At 37.1% G+C, this 26,750-nt stretch overlaps 1 protein-coding gene across 1 annotated transcript in view; it reads left to right on the top strand.

Annotated features, from left to right (window-relative positions):
• The first annotated feature begins 7,194 nt into the window (after positions 1-7,194).
• Positions 7,195-26,750, top strand: part of HFM1 (helicase for meiosis 1) — a 105,201-nt gene continuing 85,645 nt past the window's right edge. The window contains exons 1-6 of the mRNA XM_023733415.1: positions 7,195-7,294; positions 13,123-13,210; positions 17,225-17,337; positions 18,776-19,088; positions 23,419-23,666; positions 23,891-23,938. Coding sequence (XP_023589183.1) covers positions 13,137-13,210; positions 17,225-17,337; positions 18,776-19,088; positions 23,419-23,666; positions 23,891-23,938 — 796 coding nt within the window. The 5' untranslated portion in view covers positions 7,195-7,294; positions 13,123-13,136. The remainder of the gene's footprint in view (positions 7,295-13,122; positions 13,211-17,224; positions 17,338-18,775; positions 19,089-23,418; positions 23,667-23,890; positions 23,939-26,750) is intronic.

The following is a 26,750-nucleotide window of genomic DNA, read 5'->3' as shown; positions in this document are numbered from 1 at the left end:
GTTAGCATTAAGAGGCATGTTGAGCAAAAAAAACAAAAAAGAAAAAAAAAGTTCTGTTGACCAGTCTTCTACAATAACCTGTTATAGGATATTCTTAGCCCTCTTCAACATCCTTTTTATATGACTGCTTGAGGGCAAGAAGATCTAATTATTATAGTTCATATGGAGTTCCCATTTCTGGTTCTCTATTTGTTTATGTCACAATTCAAATGAAATATAAGCAAATGGATTATCAGAGACCACCATGTCTGGTAATTTTTGTGCTGCAAATAATCCATGCAGGGTTGTAATGTTTACAGAAGTTTGAAAGGAGTATTTCAAGTAATTTTGAGAATAAGACCACATTTTATTCTGGAATGGTTCTGTAATATCAATATGGATTTTCTGCAATGTCTGCTTGGTGGCTTCCTTGAAATACATAAGACTTATGTGGATTTTGCTTACTAGCTTGCTATGAGTTGTAATTCCTTACATATTAGATTCAATAATAGGCCATACAACTTACCATTGTTTTTAATTTAATTTGTTCTTCTGTCTCTAAGGTACCATCTTAGGTAATTAATGTTAGATCTTTCCTCTCTTCTAAAATATGTGTTTAATAGTATAAATGTCTCTGGGCATAATGCTTTAGCTGCATTCCATAAATACTGATAAGCTGTATTTTCATTTTCATTTAGTTAAAAAAATTATAATTTCTCTTGAGATTTCCTCTTCAATCTATGGACTGTTTAAAAGTGTGTTGTTTAATTTCTAAATATTTGGGGGGATTTTCCAGCTATCTTTTTGTTGCTGATTTCCAGTTTAATTCTGTTTTGATCTGAGATTCCTTTGTATGATTTCTCTTCTTTTAAATTTGTTAAGGTGTGTTTTATAGCCTGGAACGTGATCTATCTTGGTGACTGTTCCATGTGTGCTTGAGAAGAATATATCTTCTGCTGTTGTTGGATGGAATATTCTATAAATGTCAATTAGAACAAGTAGTTTGCTAGTGCTTTTCAAGTTGTCTGTGTTTTTGCTGATTTCCTCACTGCTTGATCTATCAGTTATGTAGAGGAGTACTGAAGTTTCCAACCATAATAATGATGGGTTATTCTATTTTTCCTTGCAGTTATATCAGTTTTTTTTCCCTTGTGCATTTTGATATTCTGCTGCTAGGTACATCTATGTTTAGGATTGTTATGTCTTTTTGGAGAAATGACCCCATCATCATTTTGTAATGTACTTCTTTATCTCTAACAATCTTCCTTGTTCTGAAGTCTGCTTTGTCTGAAATTAATATAGCTACTCTAGCTTTCTTTTGATTAGCATTAGCATGGTACATCTTTTTATCTATCCCTTTACTTTTACCTATCTGGGTCATTATATGGATTTCTTGTAGAGAGCATATAGGTCTTCTGTTTTTTATCCAATCTGACAATTTAATAGTTGATGATGTAATTTATCAGCCAAAAGAGGTGGATCATGGATGTCTTATAAGAACTAAAATCTCAAGAGAGGTGCTAAGAAGAGAAAGTTAGGATCTATAGTGTTAGCTGATTTATAATGTCAACAATTTAGCACTATTCTTAAGGATAATTCCATTGCTCTCACCAGAAAAATGTCATAATTCAAAAACAGGTAAGAAATGAGTAATACAGTTTACATTTAGCATTTCTGAAGTGCTTTCATAAACATTATTTTTTCTTGACTCTCATTTCACAGGTTGGGTTTTCTGAGAACAAGACTCTGATTAGCAAGCAGGAAGTTTATTAGGGTGTACTTTTGGGATCACCACTTGTGGAAGGGAAGAGATGCAAGCAGGATTGGGCAAAGAGAAGTTGGGCTGTGCTGCAGTCTCAGTGAAGTCCTCAGCTGACCCCATGGGGAGCTTTGAAACTGGAATAGCCCATCAGACTTGTCCTGCATTGAGGAAGAGAAGCTAGGCCTTTATATCCCTGTGTCAACTAGTTTTTGGGTACTGTCTGCCTCAGGAAGGGCGTGGGACATTAGGCAAAGTGATTCTTTTTGGGTCAAGGAATTCCAAAGAAAGCTGCAGCTGAGGGCTGTCTGCTACAGCACTCCCAGCATCTTGGGGAATAAGCCCTTCAGTTCTGAAGGTGGATCTGAGCGGTGCACCACTACACCTCATGACTACCCTATGGTATAAGAAAGGCAGAGGCAGATATCAGTATCTCCATTTCATAGATGACAAAAAATAAGCTCAGATTTGGAAAGTCTACAGAACTAGAAAGAAGTGGAACCTTGGTTTAAAAATAGCTCTAATTCTAAATCTAGTGCTCTGCTCTGATGGGCAAATCTCATCCTACTCAAAGAAATAGTTACTGTAAGCTGGAAGAGCCTTTCTCCACCCAGAACATCAAAACAAACCTTTCCTTTACACACATTAACAGTGAAGAGTGAACTGTTTTCTGTATTATTTTAAAGCAATTATAAAGTTGTTGTTCTTTTAGATGCCATTGAGTTGGCTCTGACTCATAGAGATCTTATGTATAACAGAATAAAACATGGCCATGTCCTGTGCCATCCTCACAACAGTGGGTATGTTTGAGACTATTATTGCAGCCACTGTGTCAATCCATCTCGTTGAATGTCTTCCTCTTTTTTGCTGACCCTCTACTTTACCAAGAATAATGTCCTTCTCCAGGGCTGGTCACTGCTGATAACATGTCCAAAGAACTTAAGACGTAGTCTTGCCATCCTCACTTCTAAGGAGCATCCTGGTTGTACTTCCTCCAAGACAAATTTGTTTGTTCTTTTAGCAGTCCATGCTATATTTAATATTCTTCACCAACAACATAATTCAAAAGCATCAATTCTTCTGCGGTCTTCCTTTTTCATTGTCCAGCTTTTGAATGCATATGAGGTAACTGAAAATACCACAGCTTGGTCAGGTGCTCCTTAGTCCTCAGACTGACATCTTTGCTTTTTAACACTTTAAAGAGGTCTTTTGCAGCAGATTTTCCGAATGCAATACGTAGTTTGATTTCTTGATAGACACTTCCGTGGCATTCATTGTGAATTTCTTGACAGCCACTTCCATGGGCATTCATTGTGGATCTAAGTAAAATAAAATCCTTGATAACTTCAATATTTTCTCCATTTATCATAATGTTGTTTACTGGTCCAGTTGTGAGGATTTTTGTTTTCTTTATATTGGGGTGTAATCCATACTGAAGGCTGTAATCATTGATCTTCATCAGTAAGTGCCTCAGGTTATCTTCACTTTCAGCAAGCAAGGCTGTGTCATCTGCATATTGCAGGTTATTAATGAGCCTTCCTCCAGTCCTGATACCGCATTCTTCTTCATCTAGTTCAGCTTCTTCGATTATTTGCTTAGAATACAGATTGAATAAATATAGTGAAAAGATACAACCCTGACACACACATTTTCTGATTTCAAGCCATATAGTGTACCTCCTGATCTATGTACACGTTCCTCATGAGCACAATAAAGTGTTCTGGAGTTCTGGTCTTTGCAATGTTATCCCAAATTTGTTTATTTGTAAAGTTGTTAAATAACCAAATTTGGGATTATTACTTTTCTTGGAAGTTAGATGATTTTTCCTGTTTCCAGCTCAGTTGAGAAACACAAGAGACTAGGGTCGCAGGACCAGCTAAAACTGGCAAAAACCAGATCTGGCCCACTTGACATGCACAGTACCAGCAATTGTGTCCTTTAAATGACCTATTGATGTCAGATGCTGAAAAACACACCCGCATCTATGCCCTGGATGTGGGCAAAATTTATCTTTGTGGCCCGCCTTTCAGACTGCGCAGGCTTGGAAGACTGGAGTGCCCTGGGAACGCCTTTTCGGGTCAAGACAATCAGCAAGCTAACCTCACCTTAAGGCGTTCCCAAAGACCCCAGACCCAATTTGCTTTACCCATATAAATCCCCTGAGCCGTCGTTTGGGGAGCCACCTTGGCAACACGAGTCCCATTGTGCTCCTTTACTTGGCCAACTAAATAAAGCTTCTTCTTTTGCTTTCAACCACTTCGTGCCTCTATAATCACCCTGAGTGAGACCTGGACCAGTCCAGTTACACACTGGTTGTAAATTTTATATTTTTTGGGGAAATGTGTCAATATTACAATATTAAAAACTAAGGCAACCCACAAAAAAAAGTGAGACTCTTAGTAACTCTACCTCTGTTCTTATGTTACTTTTTAAAAGTTGAAGCTTCCTTGTATGTATTATTTTAGAAGGAAGACAAGACTCTATAAAACCCCTACTGCGTTATTGAGTAAATGAATGAATGGAAGGTTTTATTTATGAAAGCAGTAACCATTTGTTTACTATGTGCTTTGACGGACATGAAAGAATCCCTCAGTAATAGCCTGTGGCTGAATTCCATAACTCTATTATTCAAATTGCATTCTTCTTCGGTAGGGGATTTTTCTATATAAAGTCTATGGGTACCTTTGAGATAGATGATTATTCAGACTTTCTGTTATTAATAGTTTAAGAGGTCAAAATTTAAATTCTTTTGCCCAAAAACTCAATATGTTTATTGTTTATCATTGACACAATTGGTTTATCAAATTATTGGAATAATTTAACATTTCAAAGAGGGGGAAAAGACTTAATATTGAGCATATACTATGGGCTAAGACTATTACAAGGAGACCTGGTGGTGCAATGGTTAAGTGCTCAGCTGCTAACCCACCCAGAGGCTCCACGGGAGAAAAGACCTGGGGATCTGCTCCTGGGCAGTTCTACTCTGTCATATAGGGTTACTATGAGTTGGAATCGACTGGATAGCATACAACAACAACAGGACTATTACAAATATTATTTTATTTAACCGTTGCAACAATGTTTGTGAGTTAAGCCTTATTGATATTATTGAGGATGAAGAACTAAGACTTACATGTTGGTTCTTTTCCAAGTCATAAAGCTAACAAATAGCAAAACTGGAAAGAAAAGAGAGAATAGCAATAGGGCAGTCAGACAGCAGTATGTGGGCCCTAGATGTGAGATGTGGGGGGTTTCAAAAAAAGGACAAATACCTCTGGAATGAGGGCATCATTGACTAGTTGCTATTTTACCATCTAAAAAAGATTTCCTGTGGAAACACTCCCTACCAATCTTTGGAGGACTATTTTGTTAAAGAAACTTGAAAGACTGTTATAGCATAAGAACACATTATCACCTGTTTTTGTAAAAAACCAAAACCAAAAAAAGTATAAATTCACTTTTGCTGAACAACATATTTAAATGTCATTGCATTTTTAAAACATTTATTTCTGAAATAAGTTCGTCAAGAGTAATGAAATCTATGTATCTCATGGATGTCATTGTGCTATTTAAAAAAGTACATATATATATGTAGACAGAGCCCTGGTGGTGCAGCCGTTAAGAGCTTGGCTACTAACCAAACGGTGGGCAGTTGGAATGTACCAGCTGCTCCTTGGAAACCCTATAGGGCAGTTTTACTCTGTTCTATAGGGTCGCTATGAGTCGGAACCGACTGGCGACGAGTTTTTCACATATATATGTTGTTATGTGCCAACGGGTAGGTTCCGACTCATAGCGACCCTACTCTACCGCAATGGGATATATATATGTGTGTGTGTTTTGTGCCGGCGAGTCGATTCCGACTCATCGCGACCTTATAGGACAGAGTGGAACTGCCTCATAGCGTTTCCAAGGAGCGGCTGGTGGATTGGAACTGCCCACCTTTTGGTTAGCAGTCAAGCTCTTAACTTTGTTAGGGAAGAGGTTATCAGCTGGCAGACCCTTAAAATCCAGGAGTCGTTGTTGTTAGGTGCCCTTGAGTTGGTTGATTCCGATTCATGGTGACTCTATGTACCACTGAACGAAACACTGCTAGGTCCTGCGCCACGTTCACAATCGTTATTCTTGAGCTCATTGTCGCAGCCGCTGTGTCAATCCATCTCGTTGAGGGTCTTCCTCTTTTTCGCTGACCCTGTACTTTACCAGGCATGATGTTCTTCTCCAGGGACTGATCTCTCCTGACAACATGTCCAAAGTATGTGAGACGTAGTCTTGCCATCCTTGCTTCTAAGGAGCATTCTGGTTGTACTTCTCCCAAAACAGATTTGTTCGTTCTTTTGGCAGTCGATGGTATATTCAATATTCTTCGCCAACACCATAGTTCAAAGCCGTCAATTCTTCTTCGGTCTTCCTTATTCACTGTCCAGCTTTCGCATGCATATGATGCGATTGAAAATACCATGGCTTGGGTCAGGCGCACCTTAGTCTTCAAGGTGACATCTTTGCTTGTCAACACTTTAAAGAGGTTTTTTGCAGCAGATTTGCCCAATGCAATGCATCTTTTGATTTCTTGACTGCTGCTTCCATGGGTGTTGATTGTGGATCCAAGTAAAATGAAATCCTTGACAACGTTAATCTTTTCTCCGTTTATCAAAATCCAGGAGTAGGAGCTTTATTTAATGAGACTAGATCACAGTATCCTGCGAGTCATATATTCGAAACCAATTATAAACTTTTGGAGATTATAAAAGTAAAGGCCGGGGCCCCGAGGGATCCATGGTTTGGCTCTCGGCTTAGCCAGACTGGGGGCCAGTAAGGGGCTCGTGAATAGGCGATCTGCCTCGGGGCTGCCCGTGGAAGGTGAGCACTGGAGTCCCGGATGCCTCGCGGAGAAGCAGTAGCCCGCAGGTCAGGCGGGAAGGTGGGGCCCTTGACACTCAACGGGGCGGTGGGGGCGGGACCTGGCTATCGGGGCGGTGCTTGGCTTTGGACACCTCTGGGTTGGGCAGGGTACTGGTGCCGAGAGTTGTTAGACCGCCGGCCCGGCGGCTCGCCAACGCTCGGCTCCTCAGCCGCGTTTCCAGTCAGAAGGTGGGCGCGGCCTGAGGCGCGCTCTGGAGAGAGCCCGGGGGTCCCGGTCCAGCTCCAGTGCGACTGGGCAGGCGGCGCGCCCGCCCGCAGAACTTTTGTGTTTTGATGGCTCCTTGGAGCCCCTCGCATTTGTTTTCCGGTGTGTTTGGCTTCCTGAGCGAGAGCTGGTGGGCCTGCGCATCTATTTAAGCCACTTCCTTTTACAGCGGTGGGAACCAAGATCCGGGGTGAAGTGACTGGTCCAAGCCCTCTGGTCTTGAAGGCTTCTGCCTTGCCGGTAGGAGCCTGCAGTGGGCTTGCCTGGATTTAGGATATTCCATTGGAAGTCTACAGGGATATATTTGCTTTAGCTTTGATTCGGTTCTGGGCTGGAGCCTCTGGACCCCTTCAGTGCCCGGGGAGGTGGTGAAGATCAGGGGCCTCAGCAGTATGGTCCCCTCCCTGGCCAAGGCTCAGAGACTCGAAGTAATTTGTTCTCATGTTTATTTCCTTACTTTGTCAAATTCCCCGCAGTCACTTGTGATGATTGATTTTTCTAGTGAATATTGATTTTGGCTTCTTCACCAACGATTTCTAGCAAATCAGTAATTTAATTATACCGAAGTTTCTGCACTTTTGAAATGAATATATTTCTTAGAGTACAAACTGTAAGGAACAACTAGTAGATCTGAAAGTATTATACAATAAGTAAGAATTATAAACGATAAGAAAATGCTAAATTGTCCCGAAGATAATTAGATAAGGTTCAGGTCACATCCACAGGCAACAAATCGTGTGGTCACAAAAATAGTTTAATTTTAAAGTGATTTGTTATAGCAGAAGCAAACATTCTTAAAAAATAAAAATATTTGGGACAATATTATTTATTGTTTTGCAGTATAATTTTATACCACATGCTGAAATTGAAAACTTGTAATAAGTAAAGTGGAAATTTATTCAGAAAATCTTAACCTAAATGTAAAACTTTAATTAAAAATCTTGGCACTTCCTAACATCACAAACTCATACTGAAGTTGGGCAGGCTCCCTTCTAGGGCCTATGTGTTTTTTTAAAAAGATCTGTTTACACAATGAAAGTGCCGAATTCATCGTTTTTTAGAACCTTCATCATTTGATTACATGAATCATGAACTAGAAAGAAAGTCACATTTTTAAACTGAACATAAAAGGTTTTGGGGGTAAAATTTTAAGTTCCGAAATTATTTTTATAAATTAATCATTGCTAATGCAGTTATTCCACAGTGAATTATTATGGATTATCTACTATTGTGCCTGGCCCTGTTCTGGGTTATTGGAATACAGTAGTGAACAAAAAAGTTCCTGCTCCTCGCTCTAGAGGGAGAAAGATAATAAACAACTAAATATGTAATGCCAGTTATCAAGTAGTGCTATGAAGAATAATAATGCAGAATAAGAGGATGGAGAATTTTATATAGGGGGTGTGTTTTTTTTTTTTTAATATTAGCATGAGAACTAACATATACACATAAAGTTTTTATTTTGAGCCAAAACAAGTCAGACCCTTAATGCTAACACTAGAAATTGAACCAAAAGTTCTTTTGAAAATATTTGCTGTTTATATAGGGAGCTTTTCACCAAACAATTTTTTTCTGAAACAAATATTTTTAATTTACAGTTTCATCATCTTGTTTTCAGTTTCCTTTAGAATAAAGAATTCAAGCACATAAATACTAGCCTCGGAGTTAAAAGATTTTCTACTTAAATTCTGAGGTAGCAAAAGCCATATGAACTTGATCTGATGAGTTTCAATTTAGAAAAAGTTTTTAGTTGTTTGAAAATATATACTGCTTCTAAGATTAGAAAGACGAGATTATTTTTTGGATAATGTAAAGCCATGATTAGCATCTTCATTTAATTGTTAATTGTTCATTTTTTCAAGTTCTGAAATTGTTTACTTGAAGATGATGTTAAAGATTCCATTAACATAAGATCTGTGAATGATCTCCTTCTCCCCTATTATTCTAGGCTTCTGTTGTTCATATAGTTAAATTGTTTTAGGCATTTATAGAGCCACACATTTTGTTTTATTTTTCCTATTTATTTTTGCTGTTGACTGAGTGATTAATGTATGGAGAAAAATGATGAGGGCAGTTAAGTTAAACAGATGGAAGGGGGAAAACCCAATAACTAAAACAATGAAAACAATCCACAATATTCTGAATCAGTAAAAAGAGTCCTGAAGTATGCACAGGTTTAACCCTCTTACCAGTTTCATTTTATCAAGGAGCGCACGATGAAACATTCCTCCCCGCCCCCAGAGAAGTGGAGAGAGTATCAGGTCAGCTATGAGTCGGAATTGACAGGAAGGCACCTAACAATCTGAGTTGGTAATGTGAATTTCTCCACGAGATGGCGCTCATAGTTTCTTTGATTTTAGTTTCTATCCTGAGGAACGATTTACTATGTGTTAAGGATCACAGAATAAATAGAAATGTGATTTATATTTTATGATTTGTGTATCTGATTTCATGTTTTCCATATAGCATATTCTATCATGTTTCAGAATTTAGAAAAAAATTGGAATCTAATATTGATGTACAGGGAAAGTAATTGCAGTATGAAGGAAGCAATGTGTCTGTCGAAACGGTGCTACTGTCTCCTATCACATAAAAGTCTTTGTCCAGCCTTACATTTTTACCATATTCTTAGGTGGCCAGAGCTGAATGTTTTTATCCTTTATGTTCATGTAACATTTCTTAATGTAAAAATTATCTTTTAAAAGGAGTGTGTGTGTGTGTGTGTGTGTGTGTGTGTGTGTATGTGTGTGTTAAACTTGTAAATTTTTCATTTGGGAAAAGTTGAAACATATACAATAAGTAGACTGTATAATGAACCCCATGTACCTATCACTTAGCTTTAGCAATCAACAACTCATTGCCAGTCTTGTTTCATATATACTCCTCTACCTCTCCCCTCCTTTATTTTGAAGCAAATCCCTGATAGTATATCATTTCATCTATATTTATTTCAGCATGTATCTTTAAAAGAAAAGAGCTCATTTGAGAGACATAACCATAGTTATCATACCAAAAAAGATGAACAATTATTTCTATTATCAGATATTCTTTAAAGATATATATTTATTTATTATCAACTATAAATGTATGTTTTTTATTATTCACTGAATTAAAGATAAGTAGGCAGTAGTAAAAAAAACATATACCTGGTAAATTTCATAATTAGTAAGATGAAGATTTGTTGGTCATTACTGTAATATAGTAAATGATTAAAATTGTGTTATTTAGGCTTCAGGGATTAAGAACATTTATATTGCTTATCCAAATAATTTTACTTTGCCAGGTAACTGCCAACCTTCCACTACACCTTCAGTTATTTTTCACTGATTTAGGTATGTTAAATACTGACAAAAACATCAGTAACCTAATACGAGGATATTAAGAAATAATAAAAAAAGAACCATAGACTACATATGAAACTTAAATATAGTAGGGGAAATCTGTAAATGATTCAGCGTAGTTTTTAGATATTTGAACCTTGAGAAGATACGTTATTCACTAACTTCCAGTCTTCAATAACATGTCTTCAGTCACACATATTAAAAGTTAAAAATTTCAAACATTTATATTTAGTTTTCCTCTCATTCTCTATTTATTGAACTATAGTTCTAAGAAATAAGAATGAAGTTTTCAATAAATGGGCTGTGATATATGGCAGAAAGCAAAACTATCCACTGGGATTCAGAAATCAGAGGATGGTCATTGTCTAAGGAAAGAATATATCAAAACAATGTCTGTGGAAAGAATTAAAAAAAAAAATGTATAGAACCTAGAACTATCCCCAAAGCAAGAAATCAGTTTGCAACCTAGAATCCTATTCTACCTATAAACAAAAAAGCTACTTTTAAAAAAATTACTGGAGTCAAGATTATGTCAAAGCCTGCCAGATTTAAACCTTTCTTACATTTAGCAAATTTTTACGAGAATTTACCATTTGTCAGATACTGTGCTAGTGTTTGAGTAGGCTTTTATTTTACAAGCATTGTAGCTAAGGCAGTAATAATACAAGGAAAAGAAAAGATCAGTCAGAAGGACTCTGCCGGTCTACGCATGCACTGCCATCGAGTCTATTCCGACTCAGCGACTCTATAGGACAGAAAAGGACTAGCCCATAGGGTTTCCAAGACTGTAAATCTTTATGGAAACAGACTGTCACATCTTTCTCCCAGAGCAGCTGGTGGGTTCGAACCACCAACCTTCAGTTAGCAGCCAAGATCCACTTCGACATCAGGGCTCCTTTTGCCAGTCTACTAGGTGATAAAACGAAGGCAAAAGTTAGACCTCCTGTCTATTTAGAGACAAGACAGAAATGAATGGTATATTCTGTGATGATAAAAGATATGCACATTATTCTGTGAGGACATGTCTGGGAGGAGTAATGCACTATGTCCTTGAACAATTAGTGTGAATTTCCTGAAGACAAAGCTAAACATGAGGCTTTTGTCATTTATAAGGCCTTCAATAAAATCTAGAACAGCAGTTTCTAAAGTGTTCCTAGCACTTAGCACAGTACCTGACACATAATAGTTCCTTTATAAGTATTTGTTAATGAATGAAGGAAATGTTCTGACATACGTTGGTCTCCTGGGATGTTTAGGGGAAAACTGGTAATGAGGTAGAGTAGGTTTAGTAAATGCTGGGCTGTATTCTGAATCCCTGTTTTGAGATTCACTATGTACACTATTGTATTAAAAGTCTCGTGTACCAGTAAAAATAAAAATCCTGCTAAACTTCGTTTAACCTAGTGTATCCCAAATTTATTTGACAATGAAAGCCTTTATTTCTTGGAACACCTGTTGACATCCCATGGAAGAATTTTGGGAAGTACTTCTCTCAAGCCATGCAGATTACCTGTTGGAACTACTGGAGGGTCAGCTTGAATTCTGTGGAGACAAAAACATATTAGTACCATCATGAGGAAGAAAGAAAGCAAGCAAAACAGGAAAAACTCTATGGAAAGCTAAATCAATTGGTTCTTCAGAACCTCATTTCATTGGGTTCTAGGATTTGACCATCCGTGTAGCCAGCTACTAAAATGTTACATTCTGAATGTGTGTGTGTATGTAGGGGGGAAGGAACTTGAAGAGAGAAACCAGCAGACAGAGACAACTAGAGACAGATATGCAAATATGTGTGGATTACATCAAAATAAATTTGTTTAATTTGCCGAAGTCAGTATGTGTTTAAATTGGTATACCATGTCCTTCGTTGCCATTGAGTCCATTCCAACTCATGGAGACCCTATAGGACAGAGCAGAACTGCTCCATAGATTTTCCAAGGAGCAGCTGGTGGATTCGACCTGCCGACCTTTGGTTAGCAGCCTGAACTCTTAACCACTGCACCGCTAGGGTTCCGTATACCATGTCAGTTATGTTTATATTAATGTTTAATTCTTTATCTTAACAAGATACTGAAAAATTATACTAAGCATAGAAAGATAAATAAGATATACTTCCTGTGCTGTATGTGTACGTAGTAAATTGTTATTAGAGGTACACACATTCACAATAAAGTGCACCATGGTAGGTTCTATAATAGAGGATGAACAAAGTAGCATCAGAGCCCAAAAGGAATGATTTAATTTTGTTTGGGGGAAAAGGACAAATTCAGAGAAGATTTGAAGAAATCTTCCAAAGTCTTCAAAGCCACTCCTTGGAAACCCTATGGGGCAGTTCTACTGTGTCCTATAGGGTCTCTGTGAATTGGAATGGACTTGATGGCAACAGGGGATATGGTATACCAATTTAAACGTGTATTGACTTCAGCAAATTAAACAAATTTGACCTATAACTTGGAGGACGGGTAGGGATTTACCAGGTGGGGAATAGAAGGAAACACATTTTAAGCATTATTGCAGTATGAGGAGAGGCCTAGAAGTGTGACAATGCATGAATGAGTGGAGAATAGAGAATAATCTGTTTTGAACATTTGGAGACACTTTGGAGGAAGTTGGGAGCCCTGGTGGCACAATGCTTAAGAGCTCGGCTGCTAACCAAAAGGTCAGCAGTTTGAATCCACTAGCAGCTCCTTACAAACTCTAAGGGGCAGTTCTACTCTGTCCTCTAGGGTCACTGTGAGTCAGAATTGGCTCAGTGGCAACTGGTTTTGGAGGAACTTGCAGAAGGTAAAGCTGGAAAGGTAGTCTGTGATTGTATTTTACAAGATATTCTGGGAAAAGAATAATTGTAGTGTATTTATCCAGAAGTATTTTTCTACATCTTTGTAGCTATTAACTGTATTTTCTGTTTTTTGTAGTTTTCAGAGTTTCAATGATGCTGAAATCAAGTGACTGCTTGTTTTCTTTGGACAATTTGTTTTTTGAAAAACGAGATGAAACTGAAAAGTAAGTCTGCGTTAAGTGTAACACAGTACATTGTTTTAGGTTTTTTTTTTTTTTTAAATCTTTAGGGGATTTACTTTCCTTTCTGTAAATAAGTATATAAATAAATGAAGGATCAATAGAATGATGTTTTAGTCATATATTTGGTAAACATGGAGCCCTGGTGGCACAGTGGCTAACAGCTCGGCTGCTAACCAAAAGGCTGGCAGTTCAAATCCACAACCACTCCTTGGAAACCCTGCGGGACAGCTCTACTCTGTCCTGTAGGGTCGCTATGAGTTGGAATCGACTCGATGGCAACAGATTTGGGTTTGGTTTTGGTAAACATGGAATTCAGGTGTAAGGAAGTAACAAAAGTTTAACATTTTAAATATTATTCTAAAAATAGAGTAGAATCTTGCTTATTTGGTTCCCATCTATTTGCATTTCTGGTTTGTTCAAATTATTTTTGGCCAAGGTAAAGACTGGAAGTAATGGTCAAAAAGTAGCTCAGGACAAGGAATGATGGAACATCTTGGAAACAGAATGGGCAGTGTGACCAAAAGCCAAGTGTAATAGGCAAATTCAGTGTAGACAAAAAGTAGGAGTGGAAATAAAGATGTGGGACCAAAGGAAATAATAGAGAATAGGTAGTCTGTAAAATACTGGCTTCTATGGATTTTCACATGTGAATTGCTCTCAATTTAAAATTTTCTATGTATTTGTTCTGTTGTATTATCCTATTTTAATGAAGCATTTAGCAAATTGTATTATTTATTGCTTCATTCATTTATTTTTTCATTCATTCAAATATTAATTCAAATATGATTGAATGCTGAAAGGGATATAAAAAGGATGAAACAGACTTTTATTTCAAAAAAAAACCTTGAAATCTAATTGAAGAGATTAAACATATATATGGAAATGCTATGAATAAATATTAGTATGCCTATGTAGTTCATCATCCAGGCTGGGACGCTTTTGAGAGTGAACAAGTGCATCCAAACTGGGACAACAGGTGTTATTCAGGACTGTCCTGGGCAAATTGGAACATACGGTCATTGTCCTAACAATACAAAGTCAAAAATATGTGCAAAGCAAGTGGTAAGCATGTATTCATGCAATGAAGTTTCAGATTTGGAGAGAAGGTCATTCTGGGCTAGACTGCTAAGGTCAGGCTTTATGGTAGTGGTAGGGGGACTTTGGGGAGTTTTGAAAGTTGTGATAATTCTTATAGCAAAGAGGAAGTGGATACTTTAAGGCAGAGTGTAACAGTGAGAGAAAAGAAATGGAGATGGGACAATTCATGGTACTTTTAGGGGAGGGTGTATAGAGAAGTTTTGCTGGAGTAGATTCATAAAAGGGAGACAGTGGGACATAAAGTTAGAAAGGTAAGTTGAGGTAGATTGTGGAGGACTTTAAGTGGCAAGAAGGATCTCAGACATGATTATTTATATGTTAAAAATCCATGAAATTGGATCAGCAAACATTTAATGAATATTATACCTAATTATATAAAGCACTGTATTAGGCACTAGTGATGCAAATGGGAATGAAAGAAATCCTTAGGTGTTTACAAACTAGAGGGAGTATTCTCTTTACCTATTACCTATCTATTATCTGTCTATACACACACACTACTGATACAAGGAAGTCTGTGATAAACATAAGCTCAGACAATCTGTAAGAAGAGGGAAGGGATAAAATCTTTGGGAACCTGGGGAGGTTTCTTGGAGAAGGTAGGATTTGAGCTGGACTTTGAATGAATATAAACTCTAGTGCCTAAAACAGTGCCTGGCACATAGTACTCAGTAAATAATTGTTGAATGAATAAATGCATACATAAAGCAGTAGAGCATCTATAGGTGGATATGGGGGTGGGTGGGCAGAGGGGCAAGCCAAGTAAAGGAAATATCTTTGAGCAAAGATGAGGAGGGACAGAATGTATTATCTATTTGGTATATAAGTAGTTCTGTTTAGCGAGGACTATAAAATACATGTAGAAAAGTTAAAACTGTAAGGCGGCCCAAGGCCATTAGGAAGTTGGCATTATTTGGAAGATTTTGAATAGACGAGTAATATGATGAAAACAATTTCAAATTAATATGGTAGAAACGTGTAAAATATATTAGAAGAGAGAAAGCCTGGAGGCAGTGAAACCAGTTAAGGCACTATTGTTTTCAACCAGACATAAGTTGATTAGAGCTTGGATTAGAATAGTGGCAGTGGAAGTACAAAGGAAATAATGAATTCAAGAAGCATTATAAGGAAGATGAAATAAGATCTTGTGTGTGTCTGGATATATATGGTAAGAAAGATTCTACTATAGTTTGGATTCTGGGTGATTGGGAAAATGATGGGACCACTGAAAACCAAGTGAGAAATCATAAGGAGGAGTTAATTTTATGGGAAGGCTGAATAGTACAGCTAGATATGTGCTTTTTGTATAGTTACCATCTTTCTTGGATTTTCTGCAGTAATCCCTGTGCAGGAAAAAAAAGAAAGTTAACATAGCAGGCCTAAACTGCTATCCTTGAAAAGGCCTGCTTGCAAGATTGGCCCATGCTGGCTTTTGAGATCTTAGATTTCAACAGGATTCCCACCATTAACTGATAAGAGTGGCTCACTGTACCTAAACTATTTGTACAAACAATATGGTTTATGCTGAACTCCTACTTTCCTTCTGGGAATAATGGAATTTGGGTATGTACCAAGCAGAGGATGATACATTATCAACTCCCCAATAAAAGCTCTGAGAACTGAGTCTCTAATAAGCTTCCCTGGTTGGTAACACCTTGCACGTGTTGTTGCAACTTGTTGCTGGAAGAATTAAGTGTATTTTGTGTGGCTCCATTGAGAGAGAACCTTTGGAAGCCTGTGCCTGGTTTCCTGCGGACTTCCCCTAATCTGCCTTTCCCGTTGCTGATTTTGCTTTGTATCCTTTTGCTATAATAAGTCATAGCCATGAGTACAGTTATAGGCTGAGTCCTGTGAGTCCTCCTAGCAAATCATCAAACCCTGGGAGGGGATGGTGTTTGGAGATCCTTCTGACACAGTCTCAAACTTCAGATGCTCTGGCCTATTGTCAGACCATATGGCAGATATTGTCAGATGATGTGTTGTAGATTTTTGATTTGGAAAATATGGTTACAGTAGCTCTGTGCTAGGAGCTATGACAGGAGAAAGACTAAGTCTTTCACTTCACAGAGCTTAAAATCCTAAATGACGAGATAAAAAATAAATTATAAAGTCCTTGGGACTTGGCATAGAAAATGTATATAATGCTTTTCTCAACCTTGTTTTCTACCACCTAACACTTATCTTTTTGGTCTAATGAAGGACAAGTCAACTATGATTGGAAAAGAAACATTTAAACAGTATATGTTAACAAGATCACAGCTAAAAGATAAGGAAATGTAGTTAAAGGCACCAACCAACAGGTGGCAGAATCTCATCTATTACTGAAGATTTATGAAGTGATTTGTCAGTTCATCTGGTCTCTTAGATTTCCTGTGGTTTGTAGATGGTTCTGGACCAAGAATATTTAGGTTTAGGACATTAATTTGTAATAATGCTATAGAATACTCTAGAACACCAGTAATGGTGTCATTTACACATTGGTGACCTGTGATGAGTTGTGAGGTGTGTCATAAGTACTTTGTTACTTGTAGTAGTTGAGATGCTAAGATTTGAGAATGATTTACTACTTTTTTTTCTTTTTTTAAATGGGAGCATATTTAAGATTCCTGTCACTGGCATTTGGATTAGAGAAAAGGAGATAGAGTTATAGCCATTATTTAGGTAATATATCTCACATAACAACATTATTAGTCCTGTGGCACATAAAGAAAAAAGGGTTGAGAATGCTGCCGTACAGGGATAAATCAGAATTAGATAGCAAAAGATAACAGAAAATTCATTTATGGGATGCTTAAGAGTCTGTAATTGAGTAATGTTTAATTAAGAAATACATTATTTCACATGTCTGATATTATATCTTTATTAACTTATATATTCACATTTTTATATTTTATATAGCTCTCCAGACAATGAAAAATCATTGGATTGGTTTCTCCCACCTGCTCCATTGATTTCAGAAATTCCAGATACTCAAGTGCTAGAGGAAGAAATAGAAAGTCATAAACTGTTAGGTAAATTATCATATATTTGTTGTGGAACCAAATCCATGCAGTTCGTGTCAATGTAAAAAATCTGGGAGCACCTGATATTATAAATCCCTTTCATTTTAATGGAATAAAACGAAAGTCAGAGATTTTTCTTGTTCAAAATACGTCTCACTAAATCTTAAAATTTACAACATTTTCCTTCTCCATACATACATGTGTATACATATGCATACATATATGCGCACATACACTCTTACACACCTGTTCTGATCATTGTTTTATGAATTTTTTTCTCTTACTATTTAAACTTGTACCATTGCTATGCAGTTTTTTCTCTGTCCTGTACTAAAGGTAGAATAATCTCGTTTAGGAACCAGATCCCCGAAATATGTTGAATTAAAAAAGCAAGATAGTTTGAGGTCCCTAGGTGACACAATGTATGCACTCAAATACTAACCTAAAGGTTGGCAGTTTACACCCACCCAGTGGTAGCATGGAAGAAAGGCCTGGAGATCTGCTTCCATTGAGATTACAGCCAAGAGTATCCTATGGAGCAGTTCTACTCTGTAGCACATGGTGTCACCATAAGTCAGAATTGGCTTGATGGCAACGGGTTTGATTTTAGTATATATATTTTGACTCCATTTTTATAAAACTCAAAAACAAGCATATCCAAACAATATATGTGATATAAGTGGCAATAATTTAATTCTTAAATTAGGTGGTGGATTCTTGGGTGTACCTTTTATTATTAAACTTCATAATTTATGTATATGTTATATATATAAACATGTAAATATATATTATATACTTATGTATGCTTCAAATAATATATAGCTTATAGCCATATATAGTAAAGCAAATTTAAGCCCTAAAAAGGCCTCCAAACTCCCCCTGAAACCTCCTAAAGATGCTTGTAAAGTCTGTAAAGAAACCATTAAAATTCTGTCACCCTGATGAAAGTGTTTCTAAACTTTTAAACTCAAGATAAAGGAACAAGCATTGTATAATATATTGTAATTCTGAATCATATTCAATAACATTTTATATGATTGGTTATTATATTTCTGTGTGTAAATTATTTATATAAACTTAAAAAGATTTATAATTACTTGTATAATTCTATCATTTGTAGTACATAAGATAGTTAAACATTACAATTATGATCATTTCTGCAGGTCAGGAATTAAACCTATTTTATAAGGTATATTCTATGTAAATTTCTTATTTAATTTCAATAATTCTGAATTAACTTCTCAGCACCCTTCAGTGATGCAACATTTCATAAGAATAACAACCACTTGTATTTCAAAACATTACTTGGTATTACAGATTATCCTGTTATTGTGCTAATAATTTTCTTCTGTCTTTCACATTTAATTAACAAACTTTTTTTGAAACTTAAAAAAAAATTTACACCATCATTTTGAACATTTGTTTTTAATATATTTCTTTTTTATAGGTCAAGAAAAGAGGCCAAAAAAGTTAACATCACATTTAAAGATAACTACTGAAGGCACACGTTATATTTCACCAATGCAAAACCTCCAATTTTCCTTCCCCTCTAGTAAATATGAAGAAGATAATCTAAACGTAGGAGGGGCAGGTAACAGCGATTTACCACATGTTACTGGCAAGCTGACATATGGTTCTTCTCAGAAATACAAAAATCACATTGGCACTGAAGTAGCACCTGAGAAAAATGTCCCTGATGACACAAAATGTATTAACTTTGCAGATGATAAAGGAGAGAGTGCATCAGCATTTGGAAAAAGGTAATTAAATGAAATAAACAATATTCAGTGAATCAAGTGCAAAAGTATGAAATATGGTACAATCTGACTGAGAAAACCAGCAATACCAAATAACAAGTCTACCATGTGCCAGATACTGTACTGGCTCTGAGATTCTAATCATAGGTTCAAGGAGCTTATAATTTAATGAAAAGACAGATAGTAAATAAAAAACTAAAAATAATTGGGTAAATACTTTATAGTAGGGTAAGACAGTACACAGTACTGGGGAAGCCAGCACAACTTGTGCAAGGCAAGGTCATAGAAGCTCCTTAGACACATCCAAATGCCCTGATGGACCGAATTGCTGGGCAGAGGGCTGTGGGGACCATGGTCTTGGGAAACATCTAGCTCAATTGGCATAACATAGTTTATAAAGAAAATGTTCTACATTCTACTTTGGTGAGTAGCATTCTGGGGTCTTAAAAGCTTCCAAGCAGCCATTTAAGATACTCCACTGATGTCACCCCATCTGGAGCAAGGGAGGATGAAGAAAACCAAATACACAATGGAAAGATTAGTCCAAATGACTAATGGACCAGAAGTACTACAGCCTCCACCAGACTGAGTCCAGCACAACTTGATGGTGCCTGGCTACTACCACCGACTGCTCTGACAGGTATCACAATAGAGGTCCCGGACAGAGGAACAGAGGTGGAGAAAAATGTAGAACAAAATTCTAACTCACACACACACACAAAAAGACCAGACTTACTGGTCTGACAGAGACTGGAGAAACAGTGAGAATATGGCCTCCGGATACTCTTTTAGCTCAGTACTGAAATCACTCCTGAGGTTCACCATTCAGCCAGAGATTAGACAGGCCCATAAAACAAAATGAGACTAAATGCGCACACCAGCCCAGGGGCAAGGACAAGAAGGCAGGAGGGGATAGGAAAGCTGGTCATAGGGAACCCAGGGTCAAGAAGGGGAGAGTGTTGACATGTCGTGTGGTTGGCAACCAGTGTCACAAAATAATATGTGTACTAATTATTTAATGAGAAGCTAGTTTGTTATGTAAACCTTCATGTAAAGTACAATAAAATTTTTTTAAAGAAAGTGACAAGGAGGTTGATACATGACAGAGATGAGAAGGGTTACAAGGTGGTATAGCTAGATAGCACAGATACTTTCTTATGAGAGAGTAGAATAGTGATCTAGATTTGGGATGGAGAAGACAGACTCTGAGACTTGAGTACATTGGATGTGATAGAATTAGCAGTTTCCTCTTAAGAGTTTTTTAGAGCAACCGTGGAACAGGGGATATCATTGCTCATGTCAGATGGATCATGGCTAAAAGCAGACAATACCAGAAAGATGTTTAGCTGTGTTTTATTAACTATGCAGAGGCATTTGACTGTATGGATCATAACAAATTATGGATAACATTATGAAGAATGGGAATTCCAGAACACTTAATAGTACTCATAAGGAACCTGTACATAAGATCAGGAGGCAGTCATTTGAACAGAGCAAGGGGATACTTCATGGTTTAAAGTCAGGAACGGTGTACATCAGGATTGTATCCTTTCACCATACTGATTCCGTCTGTATTTTGAGCAAATAATCTGAGAAGCTGGATTATATGAAGAAGAACAGGGCATCAGCATTGCAGGAAGACTAATTAACAACCTGCGATATGCAGATGACACAACCTTACTTGCTGAAAGTGAAGAGGACTTGAAAAACTAATGAAGATCAAAGACCACAGCCTTCAGTATGGATTACACATCAACATAAAGAAAACAAAAATCCTAACAACTGGACCAATAAGCAAAATCATGATAGACAGAGAAAAGGTTGAAGTTGTCAAGGATTTCATTTTACTTGGATCCACAATCAATGCCCATGGAAACAGCAGTCAAGAAATCAAAGGACATATTGCATTGGGAAAATCTGCTGCAAAAGATCTCTTTAAAGTGTTAAAAAAAAGATGTCACTTTAAGGACTAAAGTGCGCCTGACCCAAGCCGTGGTATTTTCAATAGCCTCATTTGCATATGAAAGCTGGACAATGAATAAAGAAGACCGAAGAAGAATTGATGCCTTTGAATTATGGAGTTGGTGTAGAATATTGAATATACCATGAACTGCCAGAAGAATGAACAAATCTGTCTTGGAAGAAGTACAGCCAGAATGCTCCTTAGAAGTGAGGGTGATGAGACTTCATCTCACATACGTTGGACATGTTATGAGGAGGGACCGGTCCCTGGAGAGGGACATCATGAGTGGTAGAGTAGTGGGTCAGTGAAAAAGAGGAAGACCCTCAATGATATGGATTGACACAGTGGCTGCAACAATGCGCTCAAGCATAGCAACGCTTGTTGAGGATGGCACAGAACCCGGCAGTGTTTTGTTCTGATGTACGTGGAGTCGGTATGAGTTGGAACCGACTCGACGGCACCTAACAACAACAACAAACGAGTTTTTTAGAGCAAGAGTTTTCCAGGGCAGTGCCATATTTTTGTGAAGACCAGGAAGTAAATAGAACAGTTAATAAAGAAGTTGAGGGCATAAGGGAGTTTGTGGAGTGGGAGTTCCAGAGGACCTAGGAATAATCTGAGGTCCAGAGACTTTAGGTAACTAGCATTTGGATAACATTTTAACAGTTTGCAAAACTATTTCCAACTTTCACTAACTTTAAAGTCACACAACTAGAAAGTAGAGGAGCTTTAGACTTAAACCCAGGTTTGTCTGATTCCAAAGTCCATGTTTTTAACCAATGTCACAGCATAGAACAAGGAATCATCCAGCGGCATAAGTGTTGTCCCCAATACCATTTTATAATGGGATTCTACTATATTATCTAAAACTAGATAATTTTTAACTTTTCTATTTTCAAAGAAAGAGTTGCTGGCATTGGAGGATGTAACTCTACAGAACTTGTTCTAATAATACATTTCTCTCTGTCATTTTTTGAAACACTGTAGGAAAACATGTCATTAAGATTAATAATAAAAATAATTTAAAACATATTCTATATTTGCACAGTGCTTGGTTTGGGTGTAGTTCTTACAGACTTCTGTTAAGATCGATACCTGCTGTCAACCCCATTACTTCTTCAATGAGTGTTGTATTAACTTCCTTAATGGTAACTTTCCTCCCTTAGTATTATTATGAGCAAATTACTTTGATGAATTGTCCTATAATCAGTTGAATATAATACATTACACTCGTAAAAATGACCTCTCCTTATTTGCCAGAGTTTTGCAAAGAAGTATTTCTCATGCTAAAATGGTTACTGGGTAGTTTTGGGGAAGATTTAATATGCTAATATACTTAGTTTACTTCTTTTCCATTGTTTTTGACCTAGAAAACTGATTTGATTGGCTAGGAAAACTATATTTTGTCTAGTAGAGTCTGTAGAGCCAAATGCAGTTGCTGACATAAGCAACTTTTAATTCATGACAAGTATGTTAACTTACTTGACTAATTTCAGTTAAATTTAACTACTATTAGGTGGATAAATGTCTCTCTTTTGCTGTGACTAGATTTAGTGGCTTCTTTTCTTTCTCCCTTAAGCACTTTTTTGAGTTCAAGTGGTATATTAGTTATCTATTGCTGTGTAACAAGTTATCCCAAAAGCAGTGGCTTAAAAGAACAGTACACATTTACACATTTTTATCCCTCACATTTTCCATGAGTTAGGAATTTAGGAACAGCTTAACTCGTGGTTCTGGCTTGGGGTCCCTCATGAGAATACATAAAGATGTTGGGGGTTACAACCAAAATGTTGGCCAGGCTGCAGTTATCTGAAGACTTGACAATGGCCAAAGGATCTGCTTTCACGGCGGCTCGCTTACCTTGGCTGGTAAGTTGGTGCTGGTTGTTGACAGCAGGCCTTCGTACCTCTTTACGTGGTCCTCCTTACAGAATTCCTTGAGTGTTTCCATGATATGGTGGCTAGCTCCTCCTCAGAGTGAGCAATGCAAGAGACCATGTGGAAGGAAAATGTCTGTTATTGACTTAGCAGTGGAAGTCACACACTTGTACTTCCACAGTACTCTTCTAGTCACACAGACCAGCCCTAATTCAACATAGGAGGAGACTACAAAAGGGTGTAATACTCAGGAGGCTAGGATCATCAGGGCCATCTGGGAGGCTGGCTACCACAAATGTATTTATTTGAGTTTCAGGAAAGTGAAAAGATATAATTCAGTGGTAAACTTAGAAGGTCATATTTTAGGAGAATTATTAGCTTTTCTTCGTTGAATAAACCGTAATTTATGGGTATTTTTAAGGGGGCCAATTTTGTGCTAGCTTTTCACATTCTAATCACTATTTTAAGTGAAGAGCATTTTTTTTTTTTTTAGATTATTTAAAATATCTGACAACATACGTGGAAGTGCAATTTTGGATTCTCACATTGACTCAGTGAGCATTGTACAAACAGAAATGAATAAAGGGAAATCACGGAACTGTAGCAATAGTAAGCAGAAACGCCAGTATTCAGACATTAACCTGTTTACAGCAAGTGATGCTTTTTCTGCTTCTGACATCAGAGAAAGCATGTTCAAAGCACCGTCTTTTTCAGCTGCATCTCCATCTCATGATATTCAAGGTAATCACTTTCCTTTTCAGTTGGTTTTATAAAGTACAAACTAATCTACATTTCTTAGCACAAGGAAGAATACAAAAATATAGTAAATTTCTTTATTATGTTACATTATTTTTAAAAATGTGTTCTCAATAAAAAGTTATGCAACTTTAATTGAAACAGTTTTTATGGAAAAGTTTTTTTAATCAATATAATTATATAAGTTTTTTTCTTCTTTTTTTTTTTAGGGGTGACTGAAAAAGATTTAGGTTCCTTGAAGGCTGTTACAGAAATCCGTATCCTTTAAATAGTTTCACAACAGCTGCTTTACATTTATAAAATCATGATTTTTAAATATTTTGCTTCATTGTGTTGGTTTATTTTGATTGACAGAAAGAGGGAAAAGTGAACATTTTGGGTTATGTAAGAAAACCAACGTGTGTTATAGTTAAGTATGGTCTGCAGTCTAGTGCCAATCTGATAAAATAAGTACAGAAATTAGATCTGTATTATTGGCTGAACTCTAAGCATATTTACTTACAAATATATACAAATATTTGAGTAAAGGCAGCAGTATTGGGTTGAACATAGGAAGGGGAAGTGGATGTGAATAGGACAGATAATTGTGAATTGAGGTCATTTTTACAGATCTAATATTTTTGAAAGAACCCAAGTTGGAGTTTATACATATAATTTTATTCACATATCTGGGCATTTACAGTGTAAATATTTTGAGTATGTATCTGTGTTTTGATGGGCTCAAGCCTAGCAAAGATTATGAGGATGGTGCAGGACTGGGCAGTGTTTTGTTCTGTTGTACATGGGGTCACTATGGTCGGAACCAGCTTGATGGCACCTAACAACAACAACAACAATCTGTGTTTTGGAGGTAACCTCTTCTTTGATTCCTTAATGCCCTGTGTTTATCTATAATGATGTATTAATTCTATTGTGTGATAATTCATCAGCTGTTTGTGATTCTTTTCCAATGACCTTTGGCAAGGACCATGTCTTGTTTATCTTCCTGTCTACAGATACATTGAAAGGCAGATACAGTAAGAGAAGTTTTTCTGGCAGAAGACTCGACATGAGCAAGGGTAAGGTAAAAAAGTATGGAGTATGTTTGGAGAAGAATAGTATTCCAGTTTGGCTGAAATGAAAGACATAACTAAAGGAATAGTAGGAAATAATTGGAATAAGTATCTTAGGATAAGCTCATTTAATGTCATGAATACCAAGGTCAAGTGTGTTTTGTTTTTGTTTTTAATGAATTCTTTAAGTAACAAGGATAAATCATGTAGTATTTTTGGGTAGGTTAAGTTACATCATCAAAACTATGCTTTAGGAATATGGCATTAGTGACTCAAAGCTGGGGAAGGCTCTAGAATTCATAAAACTTATGGTCTAGTTGGAAAACCCCCATGTGTCTGTCAGTTTATCATACTCTGGGGGCATGTGTGTTGCTGTGATGCTGAAAGCTATGCCACCAGTATTCAGATACCAACAGGATCACCCATGGCGGACAGGTTACAGGTGAGCTTCCAGACTAAGACAGACTAGGAAGAAGGACCCGGCAGTCTACTTCTGAAAAGAATTAACCAGTGAAAATCTTATGAATAGCAGCAGAACATTGTCTGATATAGTGCCGAAGATGAGCCCCCCAGGTTGGAAGGCACTCAAAAGACAGCTGGGGAAGAGCTGCCTCCTCAAAGCAGAACTGACCTTAATGATGTGGATGGAGTCAAGCTTTTGGGACCTTCATTTGCTGTTATGGCATGACTCAAAATGAGAAGAAACAGCTGCAAACATCCAGTAATAATTGGAACGTGGAATGTGCGAAGTATGAATCTAGGAAAATTAGAAATCACCAAAAATGAAATGGAACACATAAACATCGATATCCTAGGCATTGGTGAGCTGAAATGGACTAGTATCGTCCGTTTTGAATCTGACAGTTATATGGTCTACTATGCCGGGAATGACAACTTGAAGAGGAATGGCGTTGCATTCATTGTCAAAAAGAACATTTCAAGATCTATCCTGAAGTACAACGCTGTCAGTGATAGGATAATATCCATACGCCTATGAGGAAGACCAGTTAATATGACTATTTTCAAATTTAGCCACCAACTACTAAGGCCAAAGATGAAGAAACTGAAGGTTTTTACCAGCTTCTGCAATCTAAAATTGATTGAACATGCAATCAGGATGCATTGATCATTACTGGTGATTGGAATGCAAAAGTTGGAAACAAAGAAGGACTGGTAGTTGGAAAATATGGACTTGGTGATAGAAACCATGCCGGAGATCGCATGATAGAATTTTGCAAGACAAATGACTTCTTCATTGCAAATACCTTTTTCACCAACATAAATGGCAACTATACACTTGGGCCTCGCCAGATGGAATACACAGGAATCAAATCAGCTACATCTGTGGAAAGAGATGATGGAAAAGCTCGATATCATCAGTCAGAACAAGGCTGGGGGCCGACTACGGAACAGACCATCAGTTGCTCATATGCAAGTTCAAGTTGAAACTGAAGAAAATTAGAACAAGTCCACGAGAACCAAAGTACAACCTTAAATATATCCCACCTGAATTTAGAGGCCATCTCAGGAATAGATTTGACGTGTTGAACATTAATGACCAAAGACCAGACGAGTTGTGGAATGATGTCAAGGGCATTATACATGAAGAAAGCAAGAGGACATTAAAAAGACGGGAAAGAGAAGACCAAAATGGATGTCAGAAGAGACTCTGAAACTTGCTCTTGAAAGTTGAGTAGCTAAAGCAAAAGGAAGAAATGATGAAGTAAAAGAACTGAACAGAAGATTTCAAAGGGTGGCTAGAGAAGACAAAGTAAAGTATTATAATGACACATACAAAGGGCTGGAGACAGAAAACCAAAAGGGAAGAACACTCTCGACATTCCTCAAACTGAAAGAACTGAAGAAAAAATTCAAGCCTCGAGTTGAAATAGTGAAGGATTCTACGGGGGAAAATATTAAATGATGCAGGAAGCATCAAAAGAAGATGGAAAGAATACATAGAGTCATTATGCCAAAAATAATTGGTCGACGTTCAGCCATTTCAAGAGGTAGCATA

This window comes from Trichechus manatus, unplaced genomic scaffold (assembly GCF_000243295.1).
Source record: "Trichechus manatus latirostris isolate Lorelei unplaced genomic scaffold, TriManLat1.0 scaffold00058, whole genome shotgun sequence".
NCBI lineage: Eukaryota > Metazoa > Chordata > Mammalia > Sirenia > Trichechidae > Trichechus > Trichechus manatus.
This window is presented reverse-complemented; position numbering and strand designations above follow the sequence as displayed.